A 10,733-nucleotide genomic window follows, 5' to 3' on the forward strand; every position below is an offset into this window, starting at 1 on the left:
TCCAATGCCCAACTAAGCTGTCAATAAAGGTATTGTTCTTAAACTCACAAGGACACCTAAAACAGTAGAGGAGACCAAAGCCATGATGTTTTGAAGGCTGGGAAGTAGATAGTCTTGTAGTGGAGAGAGGGGATGACATTGATCCTGAGCAAGATGACGTGAGCAGCAGTTTCCCAGGTGGAAACAGGCTCTGGGGTGGGATGTCTCAGGCCAGGGGAAACAATGAGAAGCTCACAAGTCAGGGATGCTGGAGATGTGATCCAGGGGGCTCCCAGGTCTCTTGTTTGGGCAAGGGGGGGACCATCTATTTGAATAAAGATGATGACAAATACAGTAGAAGAACCACCCGAGGCAGATCACTCCCCTGTCTCTGACGGAAGAAGTCTAGCTTGAGGGAATTTTCGACCTTACAAAAATCTCCCCTCTCTCACAACAGATCCCCCTACTTCGGTGATTCATATTTGTAACTGGTATGAATGAAGGGGTCTTGAGAGCCCTTAATGGAAAATTTTCATTTGGCATTGGCAAAAATCTTTTGTAAGGAAATGATTCATTGTAGGAATAAATCAAGCATATTATATGTAAGGCTTTGATAGAAAATCAGGGGGGCTGATATAAAAGAGCAGTGTGTTTCTGGAGCCATCATTATTTGTGACATATTTACATATACTGTTTTGTGTGTATAGTGCTTTCTAATATCTATCATATGGAGACCTCGGAGAATTCATTATCACCATTTTACAGGTGAAGACACTAAGGCTCAAGCATTCCTCACCCAAGGTCACACAGCTAAATAGGCCAGAACCAGTACTAGGTTTGTTTTTAATGCCAAATCCCGTATTTATTTCACATATACCCTACCGTTTCTTCCCCGTATGATGAGTGTATGTGCTCAAGTTAAAGGAGACAGTTGATAGAATAAAATATTTTAAAATGTGACATTAAACAGAAACAAGAGCTCTTGCCCTGTCTCTAGCACGTTACCTTTTCTGAACTGCTTGTTACGTGACCGTGCTTCTGTGAGGAACTTGGAAGTGTTCGTTACTCGTTCCTGTCTGAGGAAGCGGGTTAGTTTGAGGTACAGAGTTTTGAGTTTATTTGAGTTGTTACACATTTGACAAGTGATCACCTCAAAAAGAATGTTGCATTTGAATGTCAGAAATTCTCAAATGCTATTCTGGTCAAAAGGCAAAGACAAAACAAAATAGTGCCCAGGTGGCAGTTAGTGGTTAGTCACTCTTTGAACAAACACTGGATCAGAGCCTGTATGTGCTGGGGAGTCTCAGAGAGCAAACCAGAGGCTCCAGAGAGGCTGGAGCCTTATGGAGTTTCCAGTCTCGTGTGTGGTGGTGGGGAGGTGGGGGGGGGGGGGGGGGACTTCAATCAATAGCCTACAAATAAACACATGATTACAAATCTGTGGTAAATGTACTTAGGCTAAGAAAGGTAGTACTAAAAAGCCATTTAACTCAGAGGACTCTGACATAATATGGAAGGGAGGATGAGATGGGGAATGACCGTTGTGCTGAGGTCTGGAGGTGAATTAGGAATTAGCCAGGTGAGGGCTTCTGGCAGGACATCAGGGGACAGATAAGAGGGGAAAATGATGCTCAAGAAAGCTGGAAAGGTGGTTCAGGGCTGAACCATGTAGGGCTGGGCTGAGACATTTTCTGTTTATCTCAGGAGCAGTGGGGTACCATTGTAATGGTTTTAAATAGGAGGATGATGGGGTCACAGCTGGTTTGTGGGCAGTGAACTGAGAGGGGGCTCTCAGGAAGAAGGCAGGTCTGGTGGCTTGTGGACAGATTATGGTGGCCTGGATGAGGCTGGTGGCCCTGGAACTGTGGAAAGGGTGTTAGAGCGAAGACCTATTAAAGTAAAATCAGAACTGAGGTGATGGATTCAAGGTGGGGGTAAGGAAGAAGTCAGGTTGTGATTTATAGGAATGGAAGGTTCTGTTCTCTGCCAGGTAACACAGGACGACAACCAGGTTTGTAGGTGGACAGGAAGGGAGATCGTGAGCTCTGTTTTGAACATGTGAGAGGTGCGTGGTACCTTTGAGTCCTTTGAGTGAGAATGCCAAGCCGGCCAGTGGATGTGTAGGTCTCAATTTCAGAGGAGTGGTTAAGCTAATGATATAAACGTAGGTTTCTTTTGTATTTAGATGGTAATTGAAGCCAGGAGTGTAGGCGAGGGAGAAAAGGTAGAGTAAGCAGCAGCCTAGGGCAGAACCTTAAGGAACTCTGATATTTTTGCGTCCAGGTCGAAAGAGAATGAGCCTACAAAGGAGAGAAGTAGCCCAAGAGGTGAGGGGGAAAACTGGGAAGTCAAAGTGCTAGAAGCCCAAAGATAGTATATGCAGAAGGAGATGATCATTGGCCAGTGTCCAGTGGTGTGAGGAGGTTCCTCCTTTGGATGACGACCACTCTGGAAAACGCCTTTGGCTACGGCACTGTGGAGGACGTTGGTGACCTCATGAACTAACGTCACCGATAGCGTGGTGACCGGGGAAATCTGACTAGAGGCAGGCCAGCAGAGTGCATTGCTGGTGAGGACCCACCAGGCCACTGGAAAAGTCTGGCTATAAAAGAGAGGAGAGAGGGGGCAGTAGATCCCCTCAGAGAAGGAAGGGTCTGCTGTGGGAGAGTCTGCCTTTCTTGTTGTGTCATGTTTTAAAATGGGAAGTGTGGCATGTTTCAGCATAGGAAAGGAAGAAATCTTGTAAGCAGGAGAGATTTGAGCATGGAAGTGAAAGAAGGGGTCCTTGAGAGCGGTGAGGATAATATTACAGAAAATGCCCGGCTGCCCACAGATCCACTCTGAAATCCCCTCATCGTGTGAAAACCGCGGGAAGGTTAGTGTGGGGTTCTTGGGGAGCAGGTAGTTTGAAAGCACCTGGCCCTGTCAGCGTCCACCCCGCACAGCGCCCTCTGCTCATAGAGAAACCTGTGTTGGGATTCCTGTGCTCAGCTCACCTTTGCTTGTTTTTTTTCCCCCCCAGGAGCTGATGAGGACATAGAGAGCCCAGAGCTGACAACATCCCGACCACTTCCAAAGATAGGGTTCACTAGTGCTGTTCCAAAAGTGGAAACCACGACACTGAAGATACAGAACAAGATACCTGCTCAGACGAAGGTGTGTTTGTTTTGCATTGCGTTAGCGGGTCCTCGTAAATGCTTTTTAAAATTGCACAGATTGTTCCTTTTGAGAAGCCCCCTTCAAAAATGATGTGAGTTCACATGGTCTTCTCATTATATTGCTGTAAATGGCTCTTCCTTACTCTTTGGATCGTTTTGACATTTACCCACCTACTACTTTTCTGTTGTTAAATAGAGACTGTTTTTCAGAGCAGTTTTAGGTTCACGGCAAAACTGAGGGGGAAGTCCAGAGAGCTCCCATAGGCCCCCTGCTCCCACACGTGCACAGCCTCCCCTCTGTCAGCATCCGCACGTTGTGGTACGTTTGTTACAACCGATGAAGGTACACTGACACGTTATTATTACCCGGAGTCCATAGTCCCCCTTAGGGCTCGCTCATGGTGCTGTACATCCTGTGGGTTCTGACGAATGTACGATGACATGTATCTGCCATTGTAGCCTCGTGCAGAGTATTTCCACTGCCCTAAAAGCCCTCCATGTGCTGCCTACTCATCTCTCCTGCCCCCCACCCCCAGCAAGTACTGATCTTTTTACTGTCCTCATAGTTTGGCTTTTCCAGAATGTCATACAATTAGAACCATACAGTATGTAGCCTTTTGAGATTGGCTTCTTTCTCTGAGCGATATTCATGTAAGGTTCCTCCACGTCTCTTCCTAGCTCGGTAGGTCATTCTTCCTACTACTTTTATCACCCAGACCTAGCTTCTATATGGATATCATTCACAGGATGCTTCTTCTCTAAGGATCTCACAGCCCAGTTAAGAAGCAAGATATTTTCTGTTTATTTGAGCTTCAGCCAAGAAAATTTGTTTTCATTTCATAAAGATTTTGTTCTGAGTTAAAACCATTGTGAACTTTACACGTGCTGGAACAGGTAATGGAATAAGGACACTCCAGGCACCTGTCTCATTATTTCTGAACGTTTCCTCAGGCCTATCATCAGTGGCCTACAGACTTTGGCCTCTAACAGTGATAATGATGCACGTGGTTACATCCCAATATAGTCATTTTGAGAGCTGAGTTGTTAAGAAATAAGGTCTTTGGATTTAGAACACAGCAAAACTACTAGCTAGTGAAAACTAGGAGACTGGTGATTTTGGCCTTATAATTATTATATTGTAGTTAGTTGACCACTCGCTACGGGGTAAGCTATTTAAGTTGGAAAATGCATATGAAAGTCTGAAGAAGGGGCACCTGGGTGGCTCAGTGCGTTAGGTGTCTGGCTAACGATTTTGGCTCAGGTCATGATCTCTCCCTGGGATCGAGCCCTGCATCAGGCTCCATGCTCATCATGGAGTCTGCTTGTCCCTCTCCCTCCCCCTGCTCCATGCGCTCTCCCTCGCGCCCACCGTCCCAAATAAATAAAATCTTAAAAAAAAAAAAAATGTCTGAAGACGGCCTAGGCTTTAAATCCTGCATCTGGTCAAATTTCTTAGCTCATCTGAGCCGTTCCTCATGGGTCCTTGAGAAGAAGAAATGTGGGTGCATATAGCATGGCACCTGAGACTCAGGAAGCATTCTCTAAGCCTCCATTGAATTTGGTTAGAGCCGTAGAGACCAAGGCAATTCACCAAATGAGCGTGTGTAACTGCAGTAGTAGACGTTGTCCATGGTCCCAGGGTAGCAGGCTGCTTACGAAAACCTGGAAACACAAGTGTCCCCTTTGAGAGTTCACCCATCTGTTGGTCAGAAGTAAGATGCTGCCAAGTTTTTGTAGGAGACAGGATGCGGAAGGCTGCCTCCTGTCCATAGTGCCAGGTCTTCTCTGGAGGAAGAGGTGCCCCCCTGCAGCTAGGAACACATGGGGGCTTCCCACGCTTTTCTTTTCCTCCCCTTGTCAGAGTGCATTTGTTTTCCCCCCCAGCCCCAAGGTGCCCCCAGGGCATGTGAAAGGGAAGGCAGGACATTTCTGCAGATGCGGAAGAGCCATGTTCAATCCTCTCCAGCCTGGAGTGCGCTCTGCAGGATTAAGATGGGGCAATTACTGTTGTGGCAGACTGACTTCCCAGGCCAGGTGATCGGAAAAAAGGAGGTCTCTGAACCCTGAGGCAGACGTACCTAGCATGTGGGGGCTCCATGCCTGGTAGCTGCTCCATAAATGTATGAAGTTGAATGAATGGAAGAAGGATGGGAGAAGGGGAGAAATGAGAAGTAACTGGTGTGTGTTATTGATGGTAGGATGGGGAGAGGGTCCCTCAGAATGTGTGTGGCACAGTTATCCAGTGTGGCTGTTGAAAGATGCATTTGGCGTTACCACAGTTTTATTTGACCGCTTGTCGTGACTGAATCTCTTGAAGTCAGTGACCATCAAGACCCGCTAGCTTGAGGCAGGAAACTCCACTTTGTCTTTCAGTGGTAAAGAGTTGTATCCTAAGCAAAACCTAATTTGAGAGTAGAGTTCTGGTCAGTTGACAGGAATGGATTGAAAATTGATTTAAATTTTTAAAAAAATTGGCTTCAAGGAAGTGATTGGGTCAGATCTAGATAAAGAAGATAGATGTTTAGCAGATGAGCTCAGAAATTAAGAATCCCCAAACATTTTAACATATTTATATTCCTAGTATCATTTGTATTCAATGGAGTCCTCATTCATCTCTTCATGAGAGGCTTATTAAATGCTACTCATCATGTGTCAAACATTATTCTAGGTACTGATAATGATAATATTGATAGTGAATATTATTAATAAGTGACTTAATTTTCTATCTTATAGTTACATGGTGGTACAATTAAATTAAACATTGCCTCTAGGCTATCTTTAACATAGACTGCTTTCAAATGGGTCTCTCAGTGGTATCAGTGTCACTGTTACAGATATCCTATCTAGTTTGTTGTAAATTTATGTGACAGAAATAAAAAGAACACAGTTGTTGGTTGAAGCAGAGCATTGCTCACAATCTTTTACTTCCAATACATTTCCAAGGCATCCAAACAACCAGACATGGATGTGACAGATCTTTAAATGATTTCATTTAATCATCTATGGTGCCTTTTTGTAATTTCATTTTGCACATATATACAAGAGTTGAGGTCTTTCAGATTAGCTCCATACTGTAGAAATAATTCTTCTTAGTCAAACCCCTGCTTCTATACAATAAAGCGTTTCAGTGTAAAGAATGAATGTTCCATCCAGAGCACCCGGAAGCTTGTGCACTGTGGGACTGTCCCTATTAGTGCATGGTGGCCCCAGCCCTGTGGAGACCTCCTGTCCCCACACCCACAGACCCCTGAAATGCAGATCCGAAGGTAAGTCAGAGGTAATTGTGTCAGGTCTCACAAATGATTATAGAGACTCAAAAAATCTGAGGGGAATTCATGAGATTTGTCATAATAATGTGTGGTTGGGGTTAATGCTCGCTGGAGATGAGCTTCTGAGAGTTACCACCTTGGATTTGTGCTTTCGAATTGTGGAAAGCCCATGAACCTCAGAATGCCCTCCATTAAATGGAGGTAGACACCAAGGTGCAGGAAAGCGGCATGACTTGGTCAGGATCACACCGGAGCTATTTACAGAGCCCAGACCCCTGAAGTTCTAGTTCAGGGTTTGTTGAAGTTGTAAGAGTGAGTAGGGAGAGGGGAGCATTGCTGACTAAGTCTGGAGGGCTACTCCCCAGAGTTGGTAGCAGGAAGAGCCCTTGGAGAACACCTGGAGAGAAGGCCTGAAAGGAAGCTGTCATCACAGTGCCCCGGGTAGCAAAAAGTTTGAAGGGGTAAGGAGAATTGGGACCATGTTCTTGGGTTGGCGCAGCCAGAAGGAGCTGGAGCCTGAAGTCAGAGGAGTGGTGAGAAAACAGAGCTTATGAAGTGTCAACTAAAACAAGCTAACCATGTCATCTGGATTATCATGAACGCACTAAGCGGCCATCTTGCATCTACCTGCGACGGTGTTCTACTAAACCTTGGACAACGTGGCTCCATCCTAGGACTTGCCTGTTGGTATAAACATCACAATTATTTCCCAAACTCATTGTTGGAAAACAATAAACCTTGGAATATACTTCTGTTTTCTCTTTTTTCTAGCACATTAAAAAAGATCTTTATAATCTTTTCCCTTATCAGTCACCTGAAGAAATTGATAAAGAAAAAGTTCATCTCTCTGACTCAGAAAGGAAAATGGACCCAGCTGAAGATGATACAAATGTGTATACTGAGAAGCACTCAGACAATCTGTTTAAACGAACAGAAGTCCTGGCAGGTGAGTAGCCCAGTGGGGGCCTGGTGGGAGGGTCCTTAAATAGGCCTTGCTTGGCTAAGTGATATTCAGAGGTATAGGCCAAGCTTGCTGAATGTCACCTTCCTGCCTAGAGCAGTCTGAGGGCCTGTCTCATTGCGGAGTGAGAGACAAGAGTTAGGCAAATGTTCTTTATTTTCTCTCTGCTCCCTCATCCTACCGCTTGGTACAAGAAGAGGAAAGTTAGGACCTGAGTTGGTCTAGAACAGCTGGGTGTGGGGGTATGGTGGGATGTGAAGCTCAGTTCGTCCAGCTCCAAGTCATCCCGATACCAAAATAAACTTGAGAAGGAAAAGTCCTTTATGGGGGGAGGGCAGTTGACGCAAATAACGCCCAAGGCATTAAGGATGCTGTCTCTCATTGTAACTTATCTGATGAAAGCCGTCACCATTTGATTTTAGAGGGGAAGACGTGTGCGATTTAAGAACACTCAGTCCTTGAAAGGATAGTCCCAAAGCCAAGACTAGAAAGGACATTTGCTTGCTTTTCTTCATATTTACCCTCACAAAACTTAAGTCACTTATATCCTGTTTTGTGCCTTCACTGAAAAAGCAATTAGAAGATTAGACTAGGAAATGTGAGAAAACTAAAGAATTTTAAAGTAAGGAATTAGGTGAGGCCCCAGCCAGATTTTTCTTATTGAGGCTTTTGGCCGATATTATTAATTCTAATCAAAGAAAGTATTGTACCTTCCTCGGGAATGTCAGATTTGGGTAATTACCTGGTTGCCTCATTGAATCCAGTTTTTAAGTGTTTGGGGGTTTTTCAAATGGAGCCTTTTAGAAAGGCGTAAATAGATGGGGCTCCACAAAGTTAATTTCTGCAACCCTTGAATCTCTCCTGAAAGTAATCTTCCTTTTGGCGTGTTTCAGCTGTCATCGCTGGCGGAGTTATCGGCTTTCTCTTTGCAATTTTCCTTATCCTGCTGTTGGTGTATCGCATGAGAAAGAAGGATGAAGGAAGTTACGACCTTGGAGAACGCAAACCATCCAGTGCTGCTTATCAGAAGGCACCTACTAAGGAGTTTTATGCGTGAAACTCCCACTTAGTGTCTCTATTTATGAGATCACTGAACTTTTAAAAATAAAGCTTTTGCATAGAATAATGAAGATCTTTGTTTTTTGTTTTTTGTTTTTTCATTAAAGAGCCGTTCTGGCCCTTTAGTGATAAAATCCCATTGTATTTAAAACTTTTCATGTATTTCTTTAGAATGACATAAAATTAAAATAACATCTGCAGTGTTCTGTGAATAGCAGTGGCAAAATATTATGTTATGAAAACCCTCTGTGTTCATGGAATCGGCTTAAACTTTTATGCGCAAATACAAAATGATTGTTTTTATCCTATGGTTCAAAGATGAAAGCTGTTTAATTTGTGTCCGCATGTCTCCGATTGACCTTACGAAGTTGGTCTTACTTTGTTAATTTATCTGTTGTTCCCTCTCCTCTGCTCGTCCCTCTTGTCCCCTTGAAAACAAAACAAAACTCTATGCCTTTTTGCAGCTGTTATGGTGCAATTTGTCTTTGGATAATTCAGATAATGGTAATTTAGTGTATATGTGATTTTCAAATATGTAAACTTTAACCTCCACTTTGTATAAATTTTTAAGTGTCAGACTATCCATTTTACACTTGCTTTGTTTTTCATTACCTGTAGCTTCAGGCAGATTTGCAACAGCAAATTAATGTGTAAAATTGGATTATTACCACAAAACTGTTCAGTCATAGCTATCTAATCAGATCTTCTTTTGGGAGGATTTGATGTGAGTTACTGACAAGCCTCAGCAAACCCAAAGATGCTAACAGTATTTTGAGAAGTTGCTGCAGATTCCCTTGGCCACTGTATTTGTTAATTTCTTGCAATTTGAAGGTACGAGTAGGGGTTTAAGGAAAAATCGGTTTTTGTTCTTAAAAATGCATTTAAGTTGTAAACGTCTTTTTAAGCCTTTGAAGTGCCTATGATTCTATGTAACTCGTTGCAGACTGGTGTTAATGAGTATATATAACAGTTTAAAAAAAAAGTTGGTATTTTATAAGCACAGACAATTCTAATGGTAACTTTTGTAGTCTTACGAATAGACATCAACTGTAATTTGGGAACATAAAAACTACTGAATAAATCATGTGGCCTAATATTGAAAATGTCACTGTTATAAATTTTGTACATTTTCGATCAAATGTACATCTCCCCTTTGCAAATGACCATCTGCTCTTGAGGATGATGTGGGTTTGATTTCTGAGTGTTCCGTAGTGTCTGTAAATCAAAACCAAAGAGCTCATTGATGAGGCTGTTTATTACCAGACTCACTTCTGAATTGGCCAGAGGAAATCTGAATGTATCCTCCTGCCTGTGTTTGGGGGTAGATATTGGAAGACTGCCAGGAGGGAATTGTGAAGTTGGCAACCTTTGTAGGCTAGCTGATGGCAACATTGAGAGGGATGCCTGCTTTTGCAAATAACTCTTGGGAGCATAAATTCCAAAGAACTGAAGGGGATTTTCCTGATGTCAGTATCTAAGGTTTTGTCCCGTAGACCGAATGATGACTGATGTACCTTGGAAACTCTGCTCCAAATCTCTCCTGAAGCTTCACTGAAGAACCAATAGGTGGAATGCCATAGTTCACACCGTAGGGAAGGAAAGCAGGGCTGGGTGGCTCTGTGCATTAAAAGGAGGGCCTCACTGCTGAGGATTGAAATTGCTGGAAAGCAGGAGTGCCTGAGGAGGAGATGGAAGTCTGAGGGTACCCTGCCTGGGTATTTCCTTCTAACAACATTCCCTTTTCTGTTTTCACCATAAATTTTGTTTTAATGTGTGAGCCGCCGAAGTAGGAAGAAGACCGCAAAAACAGCAACCCTTTCAATACATAATGTACTTTTAATAAAGTATGAATACTTCATTTAGAGAATGTTCCCTGGAATTGCCACATAACTCATTAAAAAAAAAATTTAAGCAGCACTCGGAACAGTGTTTACTTAAATTCTTAATGGCCTTAATTCTCAAATTCCTGTCCCATCACTTACAGAGTCAATCCACTTTAGAGTGATTAAAAGGAAGTTCTAGCACCTTCTAAAGTTGCACAATATCCCTCGATTACAGAGGTTAAGAATGTAGTGGGTATACCTCTAACTGTGCAAAGCATAGTGAAATTCAGTTCATAGAATTAACTGCTTGGAATATCCATGCCAAGAAAAGAAAGTTTCTGGCAAATATTTTGTCACTGCTGTAAAGCAAAATATTTGTTAAAGTGCCAAAATAAAGTCTGTCATGCTGAAAGTAAAAAAAAAATCATTGTATAGACTGACATCCAGTTTTCTTCAACTGTGTTTTCTGCTTAGTTTTTTTTTT

The 10,733-nt window shown here is 43.0% G+C and overlaps 1 protein-coding gene across 1 annotated transcript in view; it reads left to right on the forward strand.

Moving 5' to 3' along the window:
* Positions 1 to 9,529, forward strand: part of SDC2 (syndecan 2) — a 95,508-nt gene extending 85,979 nt beyond the window's left edge. Inside the window, exons 3-5 of the mRNA XM_025870875.2 lie at positions 3,002 to 3,135; positions 7,217 to 7,352; positions 8,261 to 9,529. Of these exons, the coding sequence (XP_025726660.1) occupies positions 3,002 to 3,135; positions 7,217 to 7,352; positions 8,261 to 8,424 (434 nt within the window). The 3' untranslated portion in view covers positions 8,425 to 9,529. The remainder of the gene's footprint in view (positions 1 to 3,001; positions 3,136 to 7,216; positions 7,353 to 8,260) is intronic.
* Positions 9,530 to 10,733: the final 1,204 nt, after the last annotated feature.

Source organism: Callorhinus ursinus, unplaced genomic scaffold (assembly GCF_003265705.2).
Source record: "Callorhinus ursinus isolate GAN/ISIS: 27379988/994484 unplaced genomic scaffold, GSC_fseal_2.0 scaffold5, whole genome shotgun sequence".
NCBI lineage: Eukaryota > Metazoa > Chordata > Mammalia > Carnivora > Otariidae > Callorhinus > Callorhinus ursinus.